Source organism: Vanessa atalanta, chromosome 9 (genome assembly GCF_905147765.1).
Source record: "Vanessa atalanta chromosome 9, ilVanAtal1.2, whole genome shotgun sequence".
Lineage (NCBI taxonomy): Eukaryota > Metazoa > Arthropoda > Insecta > Lepidoptera > Nymphalidae > Vanessa > Vanessa atalanta.
The window spans coordinates 11662969-11690950 of NC_061879.1; the positions used below are offsets into that span (position 1 = coordinate 11662969).

At 31.2% G+C, this 27982-nt stretch overlaps 2 protein-coding genes across 3 annotated transcripts; one reads left to right on the top strand and one right to left on the bottom strand.

Annotated features, from left to right (window-relative positions):
- Nucleotides 1-600: 600 nt before the first annotated feature.
- On the bottom strand, nt 601-27657 carry LOC125066173 (putative fatty acyl-CoA reductase CG5065). Of its 2 annotated transcripts, none has more exons than XM_047674128.1 (11): nt 27529-27657; nt 7704-7808; nt 6600-6716; nt 5651-5773; nt 5140-5265; nt 4577-4721; nt 4173-4274; nt 3105-3291; nt 2555-2661; nt 2214-2343; nt 601-1639 (listed from the first exon to the last, which is right to left on the bottom strand). In XM_047674128.1, exons 2-11 carry the CDS (start codon nt 7776-7778, stop codon nt 1417-1419), a joined length of 1335 nt encoding a protein of 444 aa, XP_047530084.1. In that variant the 5' UTR covers nt 7779-7808; nt 27529-27657; the 3' UTR covers nt 601-1416. The 2 variants fall into 2 exon arrangements, with proteins under 2 accessions (XP_047530084.1, XP_047530085.1); XM_047674129.1 differs by lacking the exon at nt 27529-27657 and adding an exon at nt 12265-12312.
- Nucleotides 21081-24858, top strand: LOC125066174. Its single transcript, XM_047674130.1, has 3 exons — nt 21081-21335; nt 22329-22462; nt 23692-24858. Exons 1-3 carry the CDS (start codon nt 21161-21163, stop codon nt 23836-23838), a joined length of 456 nt encoding a protein of 151 aa, XP_047530086.1. The 5' UTR covers nt 21081-21160; the 3' UTR covers nt 23839-24858.
- Nucleotides 27658-27982: the final 325 nt, after the last annotated feature.

Here is a 27982-nt window from a genome sequence, read left to right on the forward strand (position 1 = left end):
TTAATTAAGCGATTATTATTTCAATAGTTAATATGGATGGGATTAAGGAAAGGATACTTAAGGTGCGGCGCTTTTATTGTATTTTTATTTCTATTTTATAAGTTGTTTTTAGGTAATTTTCATAAGTATACTAATGCGAGCTTAAAATAAAACGGTAAAGTTACGAGCGAAAGGAATATTGCGCAAAACAATAACACTTTTGCTTTAAGTATGCACTTCTAAATGTCAAGTATGACTGAGAAATATTACAGAAAAGGTTAAAATATAAATATTAGTATATATTTACAGGTAGTTTTTCTTTTCTATCCTTTTTGGGATCATTTGGATTAATAACTTTAAGGCTATACCAAATCATTTTTCATCTTCAATACATAGAAACATGTTATTATTTATGGGAGGTTTATGGTAAGTGTAGGTATAAAAATAAAAATAAATAAAAAAAGATTATAGCAATTTATTAAATTATACAAAATAACTCCACTTTAATTGTATCACACGATAAATGAAATAAATACACTTAAACCGAGAAACTTAAATAAATAAGTTTAAGTTAATTATGATGACAATTTAACATTTATATATACAACGTCATCATATACATATATAACTAAATTAAGTTTCTTAAATAAATAGTGGCCCGTCCCGACTACATTTTTTAGAAAAACACCCTGGACCCGATGGCATCGCCACCTGCTGGGTCCAACTTAAAGCATTCAGGGGGTCCCTCAAACACCCTCAATTTTGCAACTACAAAATTGTTCATCGTCATAGGTATAGAAAAATTATATACATGTCGCAGATTAATTAGCCATTCAATTACCAGCCTAGCCTTTTAATTAAATGATACCGTTAAATTTGCCTGACAAAAACTTAATTTCTACATTTATTTAAAAGTAAGTAATTTATTTAAAGTTTTATTTATGATATTTTATATAACTAAATTATTATTTACTAGCATAACATAGATGTAGTGGCTGAATGTCATTCAGGTTGCTGTTGTAACGGCGTTAATAAAATGGCTAGGCTGTTAACTGAAAGGCTAATGAAAGTAGTTGACGTGTCATATATAAAGTTTGCATGGACATCACTTTTGTCATTGTGATTTGAATTTAGCATAAGTATATCATTTAGTTATTTACTTAAGTGTGTGTGTGTGTACTCGTCTTTTCCTTGCCTTTCCATTTCTTTCTGGAGTATTTATTTTCTTTTCCACTAATCCTCTCGCTAGTCATTGCGTAGTAATTATATATTGCTAGTACAGAGGTTAGTGGGGTTCTTCCATAAAACATTCGACATTAAAAAACTCGTTTGTTATCTATTTATCTTTCTAAATATAATAAATAGAAAAACAAATTGTTCTTTTTGTATACCACTATTATTATTATTACTCGGAGAATTAAACAAATCATGATTTTATTACTTCTTTGGTAATAAAAATTTTCTTATGCCCGCACAATAAGTTGGAATGTATTCGTCCCACACAATATCTGCCGGGTCGCAAGGGAATGTTTCTTTGTCGACTGGTGAGAGAGACTGTGCTAAGGCTCTCGTCTTTGACGCCTTTATGATCCAATTATTTGATGTGAAATATTCCAATGTATTTCGGACCAACGATATTTTGGCTTGGATTTTTATGAATCTATGAATGAAATAAAAAAAAACATAATACAGGAAAATGTATAGAATAAATTGATAACTTTAAACCGAAATTACGTGTAGTTCTTGTGGCTAAGTTGTTCGCAATTGTTCCATATCTAAAGTTTGTATATTTACTTAGTAAAACATTTTAGTTTAGACGTTCAACAAAATATATTGCAAAAGATGGTCCTACAGTAAAATAAAATGTAAATATTGAATATTTAATTATTGGTAAAAAGGAATTGTCTGTAAATGAAAGAAATTAAAGAGAAGACTTGTAGCCTATACCACCACGCCAATCTCATGTGGGATGACACAATTAGCATTGTTACAAATGTAATTATCCAAGACATGCAGATTTTCTAACGCAGTTTCCCTTCGCCTCCGAGTACGAGATTCATATAATTCATTTAAAGCATATGAAAATTCTGTGGTGCTTGCCTCAGTTTGAGATCACCATATGGTGATATCCTCATGAGGATATCCCCATGTGAGCTCATTCGTTAGTACGGCTTCGTAAGGTTATAATTAAATTTATTTATTGTGTCGAATTAATATTTGTTTATTTTTATTACCTGGCTTTTTTTCCTATTAACAATAAAATTATGTCTCCTATATAGGCTGGTATCGTTTGCAGGATCAGCGTTAAAAGGAACAGCAGCATTTTATGCTGCGTGAAGTATACGAATGGCAAGGGTGCGTCATCTAAAACAGTTAAATATATTATTATATTATACGATCTATGTGTTTACCACGCAAGAAGATAAGTACCTACTCACTTTAAACTCCCTAAATATATATACCTATGTATATATATTATATATCTACGTTAACTTTTCAATATCAATTTGATGAAAGGATTGGATATACAATACTTATTTAAACTACAAAATAAGTAAGGTAATTAATTACTTACAACATTTATTCTTGTGAGCATCTTCAATGATAAGTTCACTCAAATGTTTCATTGTTATTGGATTTTCTGCACTCGAACTGCAATTGTATACTGCGACATCTTTTGACCTGCAAAAACTACATTTAAGTCCTCATAAATACAGAAAATATAGTGTGATTATAACAAACGAATAAATTTAAATTATTTAATCGCGTTCACTGAATAATAAGACAAACACTGTCTGTATTTTCATGTGTGCTATGACATCAAATTAAAACAAATCCTATGAATTGAAGGTTGCGTCAGCTCTATATAATTACATTACACTCAATATATGCAAATATGTTATAAAATCGACAGGATATTTACAAATAGATGCAATTAAAGAAAACAATTTTAAAATTTGTAGTAATTTGATCAAGCCCACTCGCTGGGTAACATTCAATAGTTACGGTTTGTAAGTATGTTCGATCGTGAACACTCTGAACCACGTCACCATAATTGAGGCCTATTTATATCTGATGTTGACATACCCTGAAGCTGTTCAATGAATGACAAATCACTGAAGTACCTTTCACATTTCGAAGCAGCAACGATTATTAAATTTGAAACATAATCAACTGGTATGAGATCAAGACAATTTAAAGGATGAGCGAGGACAACACGGTTCAAGCCCTTAGAGATTGTAGTCATGAGGGCGGAGGCTCCAAACCAGTTGTCAATCCATCCAACAAGAGGCTCCGTTTTGCTGGATGATACTGCAAAATTCAGAGAAAATAAAAAAAATAAAAAAAGATACGCAAGTCTTCACATCTAATTCAACGATATATGTAACGCAAATATATATACATAAACTTCGTCTTCGAATTAAAAAAAAAAAATGTTATTTTAATAATATATCTAACAACGTGATATATCTAATGCGGTCTAGGTCCTAAGCCTTGGTCTAATTAAGCAATTGTTGTATCGACACCAAATTACACAATTGAAATTAATTAACAAAAATTACAACAATATTTCGTAAGCGGTAATAATTTTATCTTTTTAGTTATATGGTAAAAATATACTAGCTGTTAATCGTACGAGTACACACAGACGCATTTTCACGTCAACAATATTTATAATTATAATCGCTCGGTAAATAATAATAACAATACATAAGAGCCGAGAAATTCTGCCACACGTGTATTCCACCAACCCGCATTGGAGCAGTGTGGTGGAATATGCTCCAAACCTTCTCCTCAAAGGGAGAGGAGGCCAAAATATATATATATATATATATATATATATAAAATTAGCAAAGATGAAATAAATACAGTAAACACTTTAGGAACTACTTTTTGTGTGACTTTTACTGACCTGTCCATTCAAAACCTGTTTTTTTGAATTGATTGACATCAAAATAGAATATATATTTGAATTAAATTAATTACTTCTATTCACTATATTATACTTGTTAAATAATGTTTTTTTGTTTTTGTAAAAAAATCCTTTAAAAAATCTTAGTACAGAGAGAAATCTCCATGATGGAGATGAATTACACTTTTAAAAGAATGATCACAATCCGACTAGCTGTTAGAAGAAGTTTAATGACATACTCACGTACAGAAGAATTATATCAATGTGATTTCACACTCACCTACAGATGGGCGGATTATCACAGACGGTATGCGGTCACTATTGTCAGCTATTAGGTTTTCCGCAATCGCTTTCGTGAATGTATACGTATTGGGTCTGTTACCTATGGGGATAATAGTTTCAGTAATATTCATAATTTCGAAATCGTGTATAAAAACTTTATCGTTAACCTTATTTTTATATATCTTAGTAATGCAACTCTGACTTTTGAACGGGTGTGAACTATGTGTCAGAATTTACTTCCTTCTTATACAAGGACTATTTAAAACCTAGAGTGTGTGTTTGAGTGTGAAAATGTGACTATGTATAATATTTCGTTCCGTGTCATATCTATGTGTGCGTTGATTTAATTTAATGACAAACAACCTTTCAGGCTTAAGATATATATTTTAAGTAAAAGTTTACCTATAAGATTCTTTACTTGTTCTTCAGTTAGTCCAATCTCTAGTAACTTTTTCAGTTCGTTCAAAGAAGCTGGCGCTGGATATATGACTTCCTCTATAACATCTCTGTCTGAATTTGAATAAGCAGTTGAAACGTAGACAAAGGCCTAAAAAGACACGTTTTTTTTTTAACATAAAAATATTCCAAATTTTACACAATAAATATAATTTATTTATCTTTAAGATGTTTTTGTAAATATTTATCTAAATATTACATTAATTGGGCTAAAATAAGATTTAAAATTAAACATCCTAATTTAAAGAAAAATTAAAAAAAAGTAAAAGAGTAAATACTCCTTATTTTACTAATGATTAAAATTAGTTAATTTCTTTAGAAAAAATATATATTAAAACGTTATTTTAAAATTAAGATATTTAAAGTATGAGCAAAATGTAGCTTCATTAGTAAGACAAGATTCAGATACAATAACCGATGAGGTTAAATAAAAAGTTGTGAAAACAAAAGCTACAATAAAATCAAATATAAAAAATTTTGGCGAACCAGTATACGTTTTAGAAGCTGACCTTAATATTCTTCATGCGATGACTGAGTTCGAGTACCCGTTTGGTACCGGCCACGTTAATGTTCATAGCAACTTCGAATGGTTCATTGAACTTGATTGTTGCAGCAACGTGGAATACTATCGAAACCTAAAACCGTAAAATTTAAGTTCCCCAGAGATCACTTTGAATGTTCTTCGTTAAATGACCTCAAAATTGTTGACTCCAAATGTAGCACAATGCATACTTATATTTTTACAACTATTATAAACAACTCAGCATTCATAACGATAAAAATTGATTAGTTATGTCAGTTTTAGGCCTTTAATATAAGATGATTTTAAATGTTTTAATATTTCTCAAAGTTATCCTTATAATCACGATTATACAATTGAGATGAAAAATTCGCAGGTCTTAGATTATAGCATTGCTGGTACTAAAACTCAGATGTAAAAGTAAATTTAATAGGCTTTATTGTTTGACAATCACCGCGACTCTGTTTTGTTTTTGAAAATATATTATTTTCATTACATACCTTACTAGTTATAAGTTCTTCATCCTGAGCGTTGAGTCCGAGTTTAGGTTCGGAAATGTCGCCCACGATTGGAACAATTTTGTCAAAGGCTTTGGGATTTTCATCTCTTAATCTCGAGAAAATCTGAAATCGAACAAACAATTTCAAAAATAATATCACATATTTCAGCTAACTTATTTATATTATTACGATTGACGTATTAAAAAATCCAGCTATTTACTAAATAATTAAAAATAATTTGCGTTAAATAGTATATACCATTACAGAAAGGAGTCGACGAGGCTTTATTCCTAGAAGATAACGCCGACCAAAGCCAGAATTCTGAGTCTTCAACTCTCGTCTTGAGAGGGGAAATAAGGAGTTCATCGGTCTTCACCGCTTTGACGGCAATTGATGAGAGGACAACATATTATTTATCTTTAGTTAATAATATGTGTATAAAAATAATTATTAAGTCTTAATTGTTCAAATATTTCCGTCACAACAATTTTCAATCCGAAAAAATTCCAAACGATTTTTTTTATTGCATCAATCTAAGGTCATCGACGCTGAATCAATATTACCAATTTGTATTTTTTTTTATATCCTAGTATTTTATTAAAAAATACGGTTTGGAATAATAATGAGTATTTTTTTGTCTAAATGTAAGTAACGTTTACATATAAAGATATTGTTACATATAAAAAAATGTTTTTATGTAAAGAACTCCTGAAAAGTAGATGTTTTGAAATTTCACCCCTATTCGTGGAATACGACGAGCCCACTTTTCATTAGATAATATATCATATTATTTAATGAAAAACCGGCTTTGAACTGCTAGAATATTGTCACAGGTTCGGACGCACAATGAATATTAAAACACAATTTTAAGGTTGTTTTTTTTATAAGTTCGCACCAAATAGTGAGTTAAATAATATTAATATAAACCAAAAAAATATTATCAACGTACCGGCTGTTCCAGAATCTTCTGGATTCTTTGCTGCGCAACTGTGTTTTTCTTGTCTCGGACCATTACGTAAACTTTGTCTAATCCAGGACAACTGTACAGTAATTTTTCTAAGATCACCTAAAACATACAATCAATACATACAAATATTTTATTGAATTATCGTTTTTTAATATATGTAACATATTAAAAAAAATCGACTTCAAAATTTTGCCTGAAATAAATCAATTTCAATTAACAATGTCCAATATTAGTTCAATTGAGATGGTCTTATGTTGGAACACTATTTAATACAATACAATAAGAATCATAAAAATACACAAATAAACAAAAAAGTTTCCCCCAAAAATACGTAACTATATATGTATAGGCGAATCGAATATCTCCTCCTGTTTTAAAGTGGCTATAAGAAAATAGAACCACATACATTAACTGAATTAATTAATAGTATTCATTCCTTATGGAGGCCTATACCCGCTAGATGCCTTGACAGAATAAAAGTATGTATTTTTTTACTTTTCTATGTATGTTAAGATAGTAAAAAGGGCTTTATTATTATTATTATTTATTCCGTATAACATCAGTAATAGATGCTTCAAAAACTTTTATTCGAGTTTTTAAATTTTTCATCATTCAAATAATTTAAATATCTTATTCTGACATATATTTATCAGAATATACAGTAGATTTTGTACACAGTTCTGTATCCAAGAATTTAAAATATATTTTTCGTTTCTTCTTTAGTATTACTGACTTATCTTTCACTAACATAGTTTGTTCACAAACAGAGACTTAATACAGTTTGGGTAGAAACTATAAGACTTAAGTATTTTTTTATCTGTTTTATCGACGTAAGGGTTTTTCTACTGAGCCTTTTTAATGTATAGGGTACAGTTCATAGCCGCTTACATTTAAGTAACCTGTCTGTCTTATATACGAGTACGTTGGTCGGAAGTGATTGATGTTTGAGTAATAATTCCTTTCGCACCATGTTTTTTCTGATTACATTGCTATTTCTTCGTATTTGATGTACATTTTGTATTGTATTGTGAAACGACATGATGATAAATTAAATATTATGAAATAATAATTGAGAATAACAGTTACCTTTCCTAGAAAACCGGTGCCTCCAGTCAGAAAAACAGATTGCCCTTCGTAGCATTCTGCGACCGTTTTGTACATTTTGAAGACTCGTTAAGATGTCTTCGGCGTCTGAAAAGAATACTTGATTTATCGTTTATGTTTATGATAAATATCGTATCGAAACCGACCTACAGTACTAAATTTGAAAAATTTGAAAAACGTCAAATTTTTTTGTGTTTCTATCGTATACCGTGAAACTACTTATTAAATCTAACTAAGCATTTGAAAGGTTCTGGTCTGATTACTTTTTTGTAATAAATAATCTTCTTCAACCTCAAAAACTACGCATTCAATGAGTATATTAGTTCATGCGTATCCAAAAAATTACAAGCTGAGTTCTTTTTAAATAACTTCTAAAATTTTGTATTTTTTTTTATTATTACAGCTCAAACATCATTTAACAAAAAATAGTTAATAGCACGAATATCGAAAAATAATGGAGGTAAGTTTTATTTTTAAAATGACAGTTATAAATAACCTATTGAATCGCAAAACGCACTCACACACACACACACACACAGTCATACACACAGCCATACAAACATCAACCTAAAACAGTTGAATAATGATTCTTAATATTTTTAAGAAAAAGTACAATATTAATGATTAAAATTTTTGTTATAGCTGCCATAAGGCTAACCGGTATTATATATAGTCTATCATTTGCGCAATTATATGTTTTTTGAGTTATAGCGGGGCATACAGATATACAGACAAAAAATTCAAAAATGGTAAATCTGATGTCAGTCTGTCATAAAACAAATATTAACGCCGAACTTTGACAAAAAAAATTGACTATACAGATATACTCTACTGATTTATATATATTATATAAGTATATATATATATATATATATACTATATATATATATATATACAGATTAGTAGAACATACAAATGTATATAATTTATTACTGTGATGTTAAGATGATAGCCTTGGTCGTAGGCCGCGTTGACTTAAGGATCGCTTTCGACCGTTATGGTATATTGTAATACTATATATGTATTGTTGCTACAAACCTTCACCTTAAATATAAATTAATTAAAAAAGTGGTGTCATGGGACACCCAGTTGGAATAAAGTTACTTCCGCCGTATATTAGTCGTGTAACGTTCGTAATGTTTGAAAAAAAAATCAAATAGAGAAGACAGCCTTGAAATTATCTTTGATTAGAAATTTCTTACGAAACACTCACATTAAAAGATTAACGTCACTTGTGACGATAATTTTTTTTATGAATTATAAAGATAGGAGGTGTTGCATTGCAATGAGATATAATATAGATACCTATGTCCTGTACATATATTATATCGAATTACATTTACATTTGTATCAAGCTACTAGTAGAGGAACATCTTATTACGTTCCAAATCTATCTTCCTTCTTATTCTCCTCGAAGAAGAGATGAATTTAGTTTGGCAGAACATTTAGTGACTGTTATTTACTCTTATTATATCAATAGATACATGTGTCATAAATATAATCATTTCTGACAAACTAGTCCGATTTGTCAATGTGGAAAAATTTAGGTCACTAGGTCATTTTACTCTCTATTTATTTTCATATTATTGAAACTGTAAAATATCTTGTTTTTATGTCATATCGGTAGGTGGACTGGACCATGGCCCATAGACATTAGTACTGTAAGAAATATTGTTTGTTTCTCATATTGCCAACGCGCCAGCAACCTTGGAAACTAATATGTCAAGAAAGCCTCAACCCATCGATGTAAGCCAAGTGTTTGCATGACTTTCTTAATCTACATTTGAAATGACATATTTTGTGTTGCAAAGAGGAACTATATCGACCTGACATCTTTTTTGGAGAGAACGAAAGGGATTACGATTACTTTCGACGAATTTAGATTATTAATATCTATACAAATTTTATTTAGAGGTTCAATTTGTTTGCTTGAATTTCGGGGGTCTCCTAAACTAATGATCCAATGCTAAAAATATTTTCGCTGGTAGTAAGCTACATTATTCCTGAGTGCTTTGGGGTATGAATTATATTTACGTCACGCATATTAGAGCTAACTAATTTTTTAGCTAACAAGTCGAAATAAAACTCTTAAAACAGAATATCTCTAGAAGATATCACAAGAACTAAATTTTGTGTCACCAAAAATATGTGTTTTATTTACGTGCGAAGCGTGGGCAGGTCACTAGTCGTATTATTAATAGATTAAATTTAAAATTTTGACCATTCATTAAAGGTGTTTGTTCGTTATTTTTAGTAAGATATATATGTATATATGTTAAAAAGAGGAGGTAACTATTGAGTTTCTTTCAGGTTCTTCTCGGTAGAATTGATATTCTGAAACAGGTGTAGCTTGACGATTAATATATACAAAGAGTCAATTTGATATAAATATACATGCATTGACGTAAATAATTGCATTATTTAATAAGATAAGATTACGTTTATCGTCTCACTGGGGGATATTCCCTTGTATATCATAATGAGTACTTTTTATTTTTGATTTCTCGTAAAAACTTCTTACCTCAATATTATTTTAATTTACTTATGAATATTTTTGTCTAGTTAACCAACCAATTCAATAATAAATTAAATTTTACTGTCGTATACAATCTATAAAGGTTTTTTAAATGTTTAAGAAATAAGACCCGACATCACAATTTTATCTATTTCAATTGGTCTTAAGCACGTCTCGAATCAATTTGAAATGTAATAATTTTAAATAAAAATTATTTGGTAGGAGCGAAACTCAACATACCATGAAATAGCGTAATAAAACAAATATAAGTTTTATCTAATGGCACGAAGTACGCAAACCAAATAAATGCCACTCGGTACATATAACAGCATGTTTATACAAAAAGTTAATACCTGACAAAAATCACACTGCTGTCGGACGCTGGCCCTTTTTCGTACAACATACTCGTTATATGTGGTATTAAAAAGTATGGAAAAGGTATAAATTTGGCATGTTAGGATAATAATTACATTTATTACATTAGCAGCCTGTAAATTTCCCACTGCTGGCAAAAGGCCTCCTCTCCCTTTGAGGAGAAGGTTTGGAGCATATTTCACCACGCTGCTCCAATGTGGGTTGGTGAATACACATGTGGCAGAATTTCGTTGAAATTAGACACATGCAGGTTTCCTCACGATGATTTTACTTCACCGCCGAGCACGAGATGAATTATAAACACAAATTAAGAACATGAAAATTCAGTGGTGCCTGCCTGGATTTGATACCGAAATCATCGGTTAATATGCACGCGTTCTAACCACTCGGTCATCTCGGCTCAGGATAATAATAATTATCGTGAACTGTGCTAAAATTAATCTAACATTTAATTGAAAATAAAACTCTTCTATAAATGATGTTGATTTTGAAATAACGACTGAGCAATTAGATATAAAGCGTCTCCTTCGTCGTCCATGTGAAAGCAGTTATCTAACACACATGCAGTATTATCATAGTTGGCATAATCACAATTATCTTCATAAATCACAATTGCAAAAGGAAATTGATTTTGATATCATTCTGATAATATAGCTATAATCCAAATGATACCAAAGTAACATTTGATTCTCCATGATTTCATGAGATCATCATGTTATCATTGTCGATGATAACATTGTCAAATGTTTAATTATTTTTTTCAACCCCCCTTGAGTGAAATGTTGCCGCGTTTTTGATAATGGTTCAATGATTTTTCAGCTTTGTACACGATATTTAGAAAAAGGTTCGAAGTCAACGTATAAAATAAAAATTGTAAATCGAATTACTTAAACCGTATTATTAAGAGCATTATATTTTCAAGGTTTGCAATTGATTAGAAATGTAAAATAATCTTCAAAAAATCATCAGTAATCTTTAATTTTTACATATAATTCATTTATATATACTATCGTGTTGCTGTGAATCTTATATCGAACATCTTTTGACGTTTACAAAATTTCCTTTTCGCGAAACATTCATTATTCATTTACGAGCTAGTATTAAAAAGGTCTTAACAGAAAAATTAAAAAAAAAATCTCAGTCAAGAATGTGAACCTATTATCTTGAGCCCTGCAGCCTCAAAAGCTAAGCACTAGACCAACGAGGCAGATAAGGTAACAAAACACTAAAATCTGTTCCAATCAAAGGAGGAAAAATAAACAAACCATAGATTTACATATATATATGTCTTCCCTGCCAAGCTGATAAATATATATTATTTATAATACAACACTATACCACTTCATTACTTATGTTCACTTTAATTTCACACTCAAAATACGGATAACATTTAAAACGGATGCCATTTTTTCACGAATAGGCTATGGAATTCAGCACTGAATCTATAAGTTCATCTGTGATCATTTATTTCATTCACACGTATAACAAATGATGTATACAAACAAATAAATTTTTTAGATTATAATGAATATAATTATTAATTACACACCGGCTTAAAATAACTATTATTATTTATGAATAAAACTTATTGAATCGATAAGTTGATTTGTTTTAAGTGTATTATGTTTTAAGTAAAGGAAAAATGTGTCTCACCCGTTAGTTACTTAGGTGCAGAACCTCTTACGGTTTGACGCGGAGTGAAGTTAAACCTAACGCGATATTTAAAAAAAAATAATTACAGACATAAGTTAAGATTATTTGGAATATGCATTGATAATACAAATAATCCGATAAAGAATGTTTTGTGATTATTGTTTGTGATAGTGTAATAAATTAATTTAATTAATTAATTGGTCCGTTCGTCTAGTGGCTAGATATCATACAGTACATGCGAGGTCCTGGGTTCAAACCCAAGATTTATAATTGCAAAAATCTAGTTCAAACGTACTCGTAGAGAGCCGAGATGACCCAAGAGAGCCGAGATGGCCCAATGGTTAGAACGACGACATCTTAACCAATGATTTCGGGTTCAAACCCAGGCACTCACCACTGAATTTTCATGTGCTTAATTTGTGTTTATAATTCATCTCGTGCTGGGCGGTGAAGGAAAACATCGTGAGGAAACTTGCATATGTCTAATTTCAACGAAATTCTGCCACATGTGTATTCCACAAACCCGCATTGGAGCAGCGTGGTGGAATATGATACTAATCTTCTCCTCAAAGGGAGAGGAGGCCTTCCCAGGGGTAGGATATTTACAGGCTGATAATGTAATGTATGTGAAACGTACACTCCTATGTGTCAGAAAACAGCCAAAGCTGATGGTCTTATGTCTGAATTCTTCCCGGTCGTATCACATCGGATTATGAGAACTAGATAATAAAAGGTGCCTGTGTTTGCTTAAACATTTATGCACTATATAATGTTCTGTGTAACTTCCGTTGTCGAAATCGGTCAGGGGCTCATCATCGTCGTTGAATTAGCAATTTTTGTTAAAGTGTAATTTTGACAGTTTATTGAAATAATTGGTTATATTTATGAATAGGTTCTACTGAAATATTTTTCCTTTACTCTTTCTATTCAATTCGGGCGTTTCTGTAAGAACTAACTTCTGTTCTAGAAGGAATCATAAACGAAGATACACAAGGTCCTTACAAAAAAAAAAAAATATTGAATTATTCTTTATTAAACAAATTTAATAGTCTAATTTCCGGAAAAAAATCCAGAATTTTTACAATACTAGCCCCATTACTTAAACCCACAGATATTTTAAACCCACACAGTCACAATTAAAAATACAGATCGGAATCCGTTCATACCAAATTAAGGATTTATCGACAGAATAATTTATCTCGATAATGTTCATTAAGAAATTTGCATTTTAATGGATGCCGCTATAAAATTTGTTAAGGACATATTTGCCATTGGTAGTAAAATGTCACGTTTTGTTGTACTTCATTGTACTATAGTTAAGACGTTATTGATAACTGTCAATTTTGGTGTCTGTATTTTATCGAACGTAGTAATCTCTATATAGACTATTCCAATCAAAGTAGGAATAAAGATAAACAAACCTTTTACGTATTGCATGCAATTTGCTAATAACTCGGCTATAATATGTACTACTAACAGCTTATAATTAATTATCTTTATTTATAATACAATACTAATACACTTAACAACTTATAACCATTTTAAACTTACTTCCAAAATTCCGAAAGCAGTTTCGTCGTCTTTCAAAACGCCATTTTTTCGCAAATCCGTAGTGAATATCATTAAACAGCTCTCGACCAATGATATCGCGTCAATTTGCTGTCAAATGTTTATTTGGCTTTTCTCCTTTTATGGTTGGAATAGAATATAGATCTGTTCAATCACGATGGCGCGTCCTTGGATATTAAATTAGTATGGCGTATATAAATGAGTGACGCTCGTGCTTATAAAATGTCTTAGGCTAAGAGTATAGACAGCAAAAAATTATAAATTACATTACTTAAGTAGTATTATTATTAAGAAGCAAATAATTTAACGTGGACAAGCGCGCCTTTTTATTGAATATAAATGTTTGAATCGTGATATTGATTTTTTAGTGAATAGATACATAAATGTTTGAATCGCGATATTAATTTGTTCTAGAACCAGAAAAAAATATTTACGTATTATACACGTGAACATTGAACGATACAAGAAACATAACCTTCGAGAGATCAGTACCATAGTGTACATTGGTCACAATTCGAGAAAAAATTGTCGGTAAATTTGATTACGAGCGATAATAGTAAAGGATAAGTATAATTAAACATAGCTCTCAGAACCTTTTTAAATTGAACCATAAGAATACTAAATATTGCTGTTTGGAGGTAAAATACATGAGAACTTACGAGAAGGCTTGCATGAAACCCAACTACCGAATATGCAGTGGTCGGACCACTCACGGCTATCACCTGTAGAAGTATTCTATTTAATATATACGTATTATTTTATATAATATTAGGGCTTTTTTTATAATACAGGAAATAATAAATAAATAAATATTGGACAACATCACATACATTACTCTGATCCCAATGTAAGTAGCTAAAGCACTTGTGTTATGGAAATCAGAAGTAACGACGATACCACAGACACCCAGACCCAAGACGTAGAAAACTAATGAACTTTTTCTACATCGACTCGGCCGGGAATCGAACCCGGCCTCGGAATGGCGTACCCATGAAAACCGGTGTACACACTACTCGACCACGGAGATCGTCAATCTTTATTTTGATGTCATGCTTCTTCTACGATTGAATTTATGTATAACCGTTATTATTGATTTGTGTTCGTTAAATAGTCTTCCTTAAACATAACTACGTCGTTTGTTTATGACAATTGTCTTTCCTGTTTCCTTTGAGACTAGTCAGTTATTTTTACTATTTTTGTACTATATTTTTTTTCCTTATTAGTTTCTCTTGTTTCATACTTCCGTTCATTTTGTTTGCCAGGTTTACATATTTTTATTGTTTTATTTCATTTTATAGCTCACTTGTTATCGCTTGAGTTTTATTAGTAGGTCTCAGGTACAAGGCATGAAATAGTCTGTCCTTTATTGGGATTCATACGGAACTTTATAAAATTAAAAGTGGGTTCGTGAAAGAGTAAGAAACACGGACAGACTGAGCAACTTTTGCATTTACATTATTAGTACTGATAGTCATCGTTTATTTGATATTTTCTTTATTCTTTGATGCTATTTCTATGAAATATGTGTTTGTGGATCTTTTTGGTATGTACTTATATAATTATGGTGTTCCTATTCATTTCCAGTTTTGGATTAATTTGTCTGTTCGTAAACGAAATTTTCGTTTTAATTATTTAAATTATTTACTATTTTATATTTCAGTAAATTGAAATTACATCATTCATTTTACATTTATTTATTTTTTCTTTAAGAGCAGTGATGGTTGACAAATGAAAAATTGGAGAATTTTATCACAAATGGGTTCAAGCCTCGGGGCTAAAATAAGCACTACTTATTGTAAAGGTAAGTGTTTATAGTTCAACTGGTGCTCGTTCGAAAACATCTTGAGGAAACCTACTAATGTTGGAGGATGTTCTGTCGCATGTACTATATTCAACAAATCGTAATAATAACTTATCTGAGGAGAATTGTGCCAAGCCAGTAGCCAAGCAGAGCACTGTACAGAAGGGGATGCATTATTTCAACAACATCCTGCAGGCTCTCCGATCGTGGTGAAGACAATATCGCAGTGGTTTTAGTCCAAAAGTTCCATAGTTCCAAGGTCTTCTGGTCAGCAGTGAGACCTTTGCAGCAGCAATTTGTTGGAACGCTTCTCTGACTGTTTTATATTTTCAATACGGTTATACCGTATATAATTTGAACTTATTTTTTGTTATTGTTTTCATTCGTAATTTTGTCATTTTCATTTAATTAATCTCAAAAGTCACTTCGTTCCAACTGTTCCAACAATCTTTCGTTTATTTTACTTATACTTAGATATTTAGTGTTTATCTAAGTTCTAGTTTTAGTCTATTTATTTTACTCTATTTAACTTGTCATTGTTTGCCTGCGGATATATCTTGTATTAGTTGTTATTTTGTCTTTTTACTTGATGTTACGCTCATCACACATGTACAACCTGTACATTTCCCACAGCTGGGCTCCTCTCTCTTTGAGGAAAAGGTAAGCAGCATATTCCACTATTCTGCTCCAATGGGGGTTGGTGGATTCACGTGTGGCAAAATTTCGTTGAAATTAGACACATACAGATTTCCTCGCGACGTTTTCCTTCACCGCCGAACACGAGATGAATTATAAACACAAATAAAGCACGTGATAATTCAGTGGTGCTCGCCTGGTTTTGAACCCGTAATCATCGATTAAAAAGTGTTTGAACCACTAGACCATCTCGGCTTTTGATGTTATATTTGTTTTACTTTATCGTTGATATAGTAGCTATAAAATAAAAGTATTTTCGGGGGTCAACATAAATTGAGCTTAAAAAAAAAACTGTCTATAAATTCTCAAACAGCCCACAGTTTGTAAGTTACTATAAACTGACTTTCCTATTCAGAAGTTTCGTCTCATCATTAAATGACGTTGGCTATTATCAGTTGAGAACGGCCGCGCCGAGCGTTTGAGTTGTTACTCAATCACGCAAGAACGGTTAACGGATCTAATTGGAATTTGGCATTGAGATAGATTACAGTATAAACATTGGTTATTTTTATCTCGAGAAATATACAAATCACATGCACGCCCACATGAGCGGGCAAATAAGTTATTGATATAAAATTAAAGAAATGTGAATGTTAATAGGAACACATCACATTAAAGAAACGCTGTAGAGAAATATGATTGACGAAACATGACATTTATTTTAAATTTATTAAGTTAAGTTTATAAATTTAAATTTATATTAAGCTTGACATGAATATATAGTTATTATGTGCAAACTATTTATACGCAGAATATTACTTTTACTTCTTCAGCTTCAGAAGTGGGATATTAAATTTATGAAATGATGCTAAATTTCGAATCGTAGATATAATATTCAATTCAGCGCTAATAAGTCCAAGCGGGAAGTTACTGAAGAAATAACTAGAGATAGTGCTTCACTTATATGGAGGATAAGGGCGAGCGAGTAATTATTGAATTAATATTATAATTTAAATTAAACTTTACTTGATATGCTAAAAAAACAATATCTCATTTCACTTTCACCAGGACTTTATTCCGGGTTAAGTGTCTTCATTTTATATTCTATAGTGTGTATCGAGATTTCTTTTATTATAGAGCTTCTGTAATTAGTCGTGATGCTAGTTTTGGACTTGATGGATGCCGGAAACACTTGATCAAAGTAGAGCGAAAATTCCGCATTTAAAATAAATAGCTTTTATGTTAAATAAATTATTACCAAATAAATAAAGATCAAACAAGAGAACTGCACACCACATGTTGCCATGGAGCCCTCGCCTGACGCGAATTTTCGTGCCTCAAACGAAACCACATGAAAATTTACTGACGCTTGCCTGACCTTGGAATCACCGGTTACGATTCACATCTTCTAATTGCTGGGCCAATACGGCTTTATACATTGGCCCTGTTTAACATTTTCCGCTATAAATCATTCATATTTTTTAAATTATTGACGAGTAATCTTAACTAGCAGTTGATTTTTGGTCTTATCGATGGTTAGTAGGGCTTTAGGCATGACCGTGTGGGTACTACTCGGTTATTGCTGTATGGTGTGAGGAGTGAGTTACGTAATATCTGAGTGACATAAGTTTGCAAGGTTGGTGGTGCAATGGTTATATATGGAATGATTAAAATTTCTTACGGCGCCAATTTCTAGGGCCATTGGTAACCACTTACCATCAGGTAGTCCATCAACAAGTCCACCTACCTCTACTATAAAAAAATAATGGATTGGAATGGACTCATGGTCTTATCACGAATTGATCATAAAATAACCTAACCTATTCTTTGTTTAAGTTTAATTAAATTCAACGCTTCTCGCGTTAAAATTTAATCCCGTAAAAGTTTGTAAAGGAACTTCAATAAATCTTCGCACTATGACTACGTATACTTTGAAAGAACATTACATAAATCACCTCGTGTATTAGCCCGGTTTAATACATCAGTTTTCTTAGAAAATATTCATTGTTATTAAGTGTGTAAATACAGGCACACACATACATATATGTACATTTTAGCATGCATACATACACAATATCTTAGGTCCCAATACAGACGCATTGTGATTTCGAAGGATGGTTAATATTTTCGGTGCCAATGCCTTTGGTTGTTGGTGACCAATTAAAGTGGCCAATTTGTCAGTTGGCCTACCAATGTGAAAAAAATTTTGAGGTATATTATTCTACGCAGGATCAGGTCAGTTAGTATTCATTGATTCCATCCAGGATATATAAATCTGACTTAATGTGATTATTACCTGTTTATGGCGGATTTCTTCTCGGTACAATCTACATATATTTATTTCAATTGTATCACTTGTGTTCATCATTATGTACCTATCTTTAGACGCATAATGAGGAACGCATCTTTAGTACATTATATATCTAAAGATACATTATGATAAGATTTCACTCATATCAATATTTTCTAAGAACATTAATTAGGAGAATCTTTCGCAGGATAACAATTCCACTTATTTGATTAAATATTTTTCGATATTTTTTTTATTGATAATTGTTAATAAAATGTCATTAAAATGTGGACCTAATACTTCCAACTGACCGCTTCCCACTACGGTAAATATATTCATGGACTAAACTACTGTACATGATAATTTATACAGTTGTGTGTGCACAAACACTCTTTTTTACACTGTGCACTCTTTATTTATTAACGCACTCTTATAATCAAAATGGGACGGCAAATTTGATTCAACAAAATAGGATCAGGTCGTGGGCCAATATGCTTGACCAACATTTGATCAAATCACACCATATCTTAATTTACAATGTTTGTACAAATCGTGAATGTTTAAATTTGTGAGTATTATATATAGTTGTAAAAGAAATATTGTACTTATTATTATAATTATTATTATTTTATTGTTATTTATTATTGGCATGCAATTAAAAACTATTTATCTCATTGAAACGTTTAAACGTCTCACACTTCTGTGAGTGTGTCCTTTTTTTAAGTTATACTAGTGGATGGAGTATTTTTCTCCATATATTTTGTACACAATTTATTAGTGAACTCAAAATAATAAATTGAATAATTAAAAAAAAAAAATCAAAATTTCCTTACTATTTTAAATAGCAATTATGTGTAATAAAAAAAAATTAAAAATCAGGCGCGGTATTTTGAGGAGTAAACATGGATGTTCCATACAAAGGCATTATTATTTGAAAAATTATACCAAACAGAGTGACTGTCTGCAACAAACATCGTGGTTACGATAGCGTTAAATGAATTTACATTTGGTGCGGTCTGTGGTTTTGATTGTTTGGTTTTGATAGAGGTGAATATTTTGTGAATTTATTTTATGTTGGACAAACAGTAATTTGCAAGTCCTTCTAATTTATTTGTTACTAGCTATAGCCCGCGGTATAGCTTGCGAGCTATGCCGCGGGATTTTAGCTTTTAGGGGTTGATCTATAAAAATAGATTTGGACTTTCCATGTGGTTCTTAGCTTAGCTCAATTCCCTTGCGGTGTTTTTAACAGAGTAGGTATGCCCACTGTTGCGTCACATTATATTTACAACAATATTATGTACATTCACATTAACATTGAACACTTTGATAGAATCTGTGATATTCAATGTGCAGGAGACGGAAAGATATGCTTATAACGCCAAGTTTCCAACTCCGCATAGTCAATAAATCCTTCTCGGGGCAAGGTTTCTATTATAAATTTCCGCAGACTTTACCGATTCATAAATTCAAATCATTTGTAAAAAATACATTGGTAAAGAAGGTATATTATTCGATACAAGATTATATAGATGATAAAAAAGCGTTGAGCTAATATTTGTTGACTTCCAGGCAGGATGTATTATATACATATGTAGGTAAATAATTATATTTAACTATTATTTCTTAGTGTTTTTAAATGTTGAAAAAGAGTAACTACTGAGTTACTGGTTCTTCTCAGTATAAGCTGCATTCCGAACCGGTGGTAGCTTCACTTAATATAGTTTGTTAAATGACGATTCAAAAGTGCTTGTAAAACCCTACTTGAATAATGGATATTTTAATTTTGATTTCATGACAAATTTCTTCGGATTCGGCAATTAAAAAATTAGAAGTTTGGCCAGAAAGCGTAACATATAAACAGACAGAGTTACTTTTGCATACATAATATTAGTATAGATATTTAGTTCTTCAAAATGAACAAAATATAATTTAGATAAACATAATGTAAAAACTTGATTTGAGTTCATTTATTTATTTTTATTATTGTTAACTTATTTATCCTTTCGTATTATTTTCATCTTATATTTTTGTTAAAATTTGGGTCTTGTGCAATATAATATTAAACAAATAGGCAGCCTAATAGTAGCCTCGCGCTTTCAAAAATAAGAGTAAAACTACCTCAAGGTAATAAAACTATCCAAGATATGTTAACACCAGTTTTGGACGTATGAAAATTTTAATACAATATCTTGTAAAGTACAAGAATATAAAAAAGGTTAAACACGATTAAGGGCAAAGACGGACCTGCTTTCATAAAAATTTTGATCATTTGTTAGAAGTCATGTATATATGTACATATACAATATATATTATCAATATAATATGCACATATTATTATCAACGCTAAGAGGTCAGTCACGATAGTTAACATACAACACGACTCATTATATAACAGTTCCATTCGAGAATTAGTATTGAATACTAATTAAAATTAAGATATTCGCGCAATAATTTTTATAGTTTCCGTATTGCCGTCTTTGAACTTGATAACCTAAATTGTCAGCATATATAATGTTATTGTTTTGAATGATATAATCTGTGCGAGTTGTAGCTGTTTTAATGTATTAGGGCCAAGTGTTTATAAATTGTGTGAAGCGATGAATTTAATATTCGTTCTGCTAAGTACTGCGGTTGTAAATATCTGTGGTGACAATTTATTATTTCATGATCGTGATGACGAAATAGATAAGATTATTGATGATTTACTTAACGGTGATTACGAAACGAATATTGAATATGATGAAAAATATGAAATTAAAAATGAAGTTCAAGGTAATATAAATTTGATTTATAATATAATGCCCCAGTGGTTAAGATAGAAAGAAATGTTTAATTGAGGACATTGCACAATTATAAGCAGTATTAAAAAATAAATAAAGATTATACTACTCAATCTACAAAAAATTAATACACAACAAAAAAGGAAAGAAAATATAAAAAAGAGATTTGGTAAGCAATGAGAGTAATCGTATCCTAAATAGGTGTACCGTTCAGCTTTCAAGTTGGGTTCCAAAAAGACGTATGTAATTATTATTTTTTGTAACCACTGAATTTTCATGATCTTATTTTGGGTTTACAATTTCATCATTCCGTGATCGGCGGATAAAGATAACATCAGCTGGGAGAACAGCATTAAATAGTGATATTGTCATTGTCATATTTTTGTCGTAAAAAGTATTATGAATGCTGTACAATGCCGTTGCAATACAAACTCGTATAGTTATTATAAATTAATAGCTGAAACCTGCGCGTAGCGGTTGAAATTCTACCAGTTGCGTATCCAAACTTTCCACAAAATATTAACTACACTTCCTGACTACTGGTTGTAAAATAATAATAATTGGAACGAAGTTCCTTATCGCGCGTTGTGACAGGGCGCTAGACAGAAAAAATTCTCACGAAAAGTTGTAACGACACTTTTTGCTATTGTAAGCTGTGCGGCGTGCGCATGTTTCTCTGTCTATCTCTCTCTCTCTTATAGAAAGCAAGCCAGATATTTTCATTTCTATTTCGCATTGAGCAGTGTGGTGTCGCGACTTCGTTCCATCCGGGTGTCCCTTGACACCTCTCAACTTTTGTAATTCAGGAACAACATTAATCAGGAACAAATTTAACACAGGAAAACTTAAATACTGTAAATATAAATAAAAAAATAACATTCAAACTATCATTGGCGTGCGTAGCAATCTATTCTAGACAACCGCACACAAAATTACTAGTACTAAATGTAGTCCAAAATTATATATTATGAATATTATTTTTCAGAGGAACAGCCCCGATTATCAAATGGCGTATGGGAATGCGGCAATTGTACAGATATAGACGAATCGAAGCTGTTATTCAGCGACAATTTAGACTTGGACACGAATTATAATGAAAAATTTGGATTAGAATTACAGGTATAAAAATCATATCTTGTTTAATCATTTATTTATTTTAACTTTATCGAACACAATGCTAGGCTTTAAAGCCCTGTTTAAGTTAGCTTGTTTGAATATAAGGATAAGGGTTTTTGTAATCGATATTTGTAGCAGTTACTACCTGTTATTCGCGTCCCTACCGTTCGACCGATGTAACATTGTACAAGCGTCTTTTATTTTCAGTGTTTCTATTTAAATTTTACTTTAGCAATAGTATATAATAGAAAAAGTCTTAAAATTTTCCGGATAACGCTTGAATCTTTAGGAACTTTTGTATTATATGTATTTTTTTAAATATTTTTACAATTTTTAAAATCATTAAATTAAGAAAATAATATGTTCGTCATTACAAAGTTATGTCGATCAGAGAAATTTACATCTGTCAAAAATATCAAGATAACTTGTACAGGGTATATGTATATGGCTCGTCTATCGTTCTAGAATCAAAATGAAAGAATTACGAACGTTGTAGTTCCTTTGCGTATAAGTCATGTGAATATATTCCAAAACAAAAAAAATATTCCTTTTTTTATGTATTGTTTAAGTTTTTAAGTAAATAAGAAGAAAGTATTTTCATTAATCTACCCTTATCTCCGTTTTGAAATGTACTCGGTATCGTCACAGTTGTGAAGTGAAAAACGGATTTGGCAGAATTTCACAAAAAACCTTTATGACGTCGTTCGTTAGTGGGAATGCTTTTGCTGACAAATGAGTTTCCTGCCACTTTAGAGGCGGATGTGTCGCTTACGTGTTCAATCGACAAAGACGATCCAAAAAGATTTTTTTCGTTCGATATAGCGACACACAGATTGAAACAGAATAGTTCTATTCAATTGGTGGTAGGACTAGGGTAGGTAACATCTACTCATCAGGTATTCTGCCACCAAATATAAATACTTAGTATCTTTGTTTTCCGGTTTGAAAGGTAACCGAGACAGTGTTAGTATGGGTACAAGGGATATAACATCTGAGTTCCCAAGGGCATTGTCGCATTGACAATGTAAATAATGGTTAATATCACTGACAGCGTTAATGTCTTTAGGTGCTATTGTTCACTTAACACCAGATGGCCAACATACAGAGAACAGGTGTCACAAAGTTTACCTAAAGCATTTAAGGGGGCGCCCCTCTCAACTCAAATGTCTGTGAAGCCGTGATCGGAGCCTATTATGAATAATAAAAAGTACTAATTAATTATTTGTTTTCAGATTGGATTTTCAGTTAACGATATGCGTTGTATTACGATAGAAACGGAAGGAAATACCGTACGTCGAGTATCAGGCGCATGCGCGGGCAATGAAGTTACTTTGAGTGTTACCCAAAGAAGTCATTTAGAAGTAAAGATTTATAAATAATTTCTGAACGATTCGCGTAGAGAGGGCTACTTACTCTTACGATATAAATACGAAGATAATTTATAATTAATAAGGCAGATTAACATAAACTATCTAATCTGAAATTCATTGAAACAATACGAAGATTAAATAAATGATACATACGATAATAAACAATAAGGAAATCGAGAAAAGAGAAACCTTTAAAATAAACTTCGACAAATATTATTTAATACAATTAATATTAAAATGGCTGACATATAACGCACTAGTGGCAGGAGACGAAGCAAAAAGGATTTTCCAAAGTTAATATAAGGGCGTTTAATTGGGGGATGAAATTTTGTAAGGAAATTCGTTATTTCTGTTATGAAATATGACAGTCGGTATTTAGGCTTATGTGAATGAGTTAAGGGGCATCTCCCCTTAACTCATTCCAAGCTTTTTTTTATCTACGTCATCTAATATGAAACTTAGGATAAAAAATGGGAGCCAGTAATTTTTTAAATGTTGGAATTATGAAAATCTCTGTTAAGGCTGTTGTAAAAGATAGCAGTTATATAATATTTTGAAATATTTTACGCAAGATGGTAAAAAAGGTGATGAAAGTATGTTTGAAAATTTGACCTATTTGCATTTGATTTTGGAAATCGCCCTTTAGGCATCTCTTTATGCGTTAAAGATAGACGATTCAAAAAGTTTTCATAGTTTTGGCGCCAAATATAGATTGCGCCAGAGCGACTGGCAGTTTAAAATGAAATTCGTTTCGGTTTCGAAATTCGTAAAAAATCCTGTTGAATAAACGCGAAGTTTCGCGGGCGCTACTACCAGTTAGAATAAAACTTTAATTATTATCATTCAAACATTAAGTTGAAAAAGATAAATTATATTAAATAACGACATTGTTTAATTTTGATTATGGTTAATTTAGATACTTATTCTGTTTTGTTATTTCTAATTATATCAAACCTCTTACGTGAAATTGGCACAATAATTTGCGCCTAATCCAGGAACACAATGCCACAATAAAAAAATAATCCGGAACCGTTCTTTCATTAAACATAAATACTAAAGCAAAGACGAAAACAATTGCGAGTTGCAATTAAGTTTTTAAAATCTGAATCAGCAGACGCTAAGAATTAAATAAATATTGTCTCAACTGAATTCGCAAAAACTGTTAATTGTGAATATTGAGGCAATAAACACAACGGTCAATACACGAACAATTTATCTTAGATTATTTAGTGACGCGTCGAAAAAAAATATGAACAATTTTAGTATGGCTTTCACGCACATTTAAATACCGAATTATATATTCGTAAATATTCGTTTAAATACCGAAGTTGGCCCGTTTATTTCAGTTCTTTTATAGTGCGGTACTCTAATAAGACATAGAAAAAACCTAAGCATTTTATATAATAATAATATGTTAGCGAGTAACCCTAGCCTCCAATACAGTGCTACGTCATAGGATATCATAATTAATTATATCACATTATTATATATAATCGAAACTATTTTACATTATTATTAACTTACAAAATGATTGTGGTAATTATTTGTTTAATAATTTTTTAAACTTTAATTAATACTATTTTATTTGGCACACTATTTAAGACTGGCAAAAATAATAATATATAAATATATATATATATATATATATTTAAAAAACAAAGAAATAGATGATGATATGATCGAAAATTATTGAAAAAATTGATTGGTTGGAGAATTATTATAAAACGTGATTTTATTTTGTCACCTTAAACAAATATTTTACATAAACTCAAGGCAAAATTTGTGAAATACGTAACGACATGAACCTAACTAATTTAATGTATGTAATTTTATGTACGACAGTGAATATTGGTTGTGTCTTTGTTTGTTACGCTTTAACGTCTTAACCACTCAACCGATCATCATGAAAATTTGGATACAGAGGTTCAGAGAAGCTCGGGTAGCAGGTGTTAGATTAGATTAAGATAGCGATAGGGGTAACTCAATTCTACTCACCAACGGCCAAGTCTAAACTTGGAATCTAGCTCTCAATTCCAAAATATTCTTAAATCAAATTGGTTGGAAAAAAAAATATTTTAAAGGATATTTTTTTTAATCTACAGCAAAGTATGAATCACACTGGATACAATAGCTGGGATGTTTGTTGAATCGACATCATGAATGTATTTCCGGTGGCATCCACACTAAGTAAGCGTGTATCGTTGATACTTTGTTATGATTTACAGAGAGCGTTTCACCTACGCTACTTATTATAAAACTAAATACTTTGAATTGAGATTTTACAAGTTTGGACCGGGGCCGGGTCCACGACCCCAGGGTGACGATTCATCTTTCAAGCCCCGGGCGTTGGGGCTTTCAGACATAGACCCAACTCTAACATAATCTTCTAGTGTGTTGTCGAATTATATATATAGAACAATTCAAAGACAATGAGATTTAAGCATTAATTATACAACTTTTTACTAATTGATATACTCCGAATATTCTTTTCCAATAATAAAATGACATTGGGTATATTATTAATTCAATGTAATTACCGACAAAACATACTAATTTAAAATCAAATAGATTTTCAAAGACACGACCTTCAGTGATTAAGAGAATAACTATGACGATAAAATAATTATGTATATTCAAAAAGTTCCTATTAGTTTTTAGATAGGCAGATGAGATAGATCAGATAGCAGAGGCAGAATCACCTGAAAGTTGGCTGTTACCATTGCCAATAGACACTGGCACTGTCAGAAATATTATAAATTCCTCGTATAATCAATGCGCCACCGACCTTGAGAACTAAGATATTATATTTACTTGTAGTTTTTTCATTTGTTGTACTTGTAGTTACACTGACTAATACTGCCTTCAAACCGAAACTTAAGAATACAATACAAGTAGATGCTGTTTGGCAGGAGAATATATGATGAATAGGTGGCTGCCTAGGTAGGCTTTTTCTTGCTGGACAACGCAGCACTTTTTCTTCACACGAAATAAGGCTTATGTGGAACTCATGCCTGCTAAAACCAGCGGTTCCCGCTCCATCTCTTCTTACTAATTGCTAGCTACGGTGATGCCCCGACGGTTGCCCATCTATGTGGGCCTCCGTGCTAGAGAGGTTTCCAGGGTACATAGTACATGACGCTTACGGTGGAAGGCTAATCAAGATTTCATTTGCCACAAAATAAATAATCAAAATATTTTCATGACTCAAGTTCTTACTATCAAAAGGCTTCTCATAAAATACAAAATTAGTTTAATGATAATTTAATTATATCGCATGACATATTAAATATTATTTACATTCAACAAAATTTCACGCAAAGGTACTTTTATGTTCAGACAGTTAATAATAAATTGTGTCTGATTTTGCGTTAAAAAATATTTTAAACTATAAAATAAATTATTCATAACATATGCTTTTTTAATTCATTATTTTTTTTATAATTTTTCATTCGGAAATATTTTTTTAAAAACCGTCAACAAGAGCGGTCGTACTATCACCTCACTTCACAGTTTTCACTTCACACGATATGACATATTGTTACGGGATAATTTTTTTTTTCAAATTTAATTCAGGGTATCGAAGTGAGTTCATATTTGTACCTTTTTTACAGAATCGCACTACAGTTTCGAATGTAGATTCGAGCGAGAACATACAAGAAAGTCAGTAGATACTCAAATAATGTATATATCTGTACTTACTAAGTCTATGGAAGATAAAAAATCCTAATTATTATGAAGATCGAAATCAGGCACGTTCTCACTTCCCCAACTCTTGCAGTTGACTGGTTTGATGAAATCTGAACGAGTTAACTTGTAAGCTTAATGTATATATTAGTCACTTTAAGAATCCTTTTTCATAAATTATATAATACACGTGTATATCTGAAGTGTATCATAATGTATTCAAGTGTGAGCTGGATTATGGATCCTAGGGTCCCGTATAATATGGAGCAGCAGGTAATTCTGGTAAATATTTCCCTACTACATTTTACTTCAACGCCGAATACATGTGAATTAACATAAATGAACACAAATTTAGTACATAAACATTTTGGTGCTTGTCTGGGTTCGAATCATTTTACAAATAAAGTCATATAGAATTTCATTGTGAAATGAAACACTACCATCATTTAGAAAAAGAAAATATCTTGGT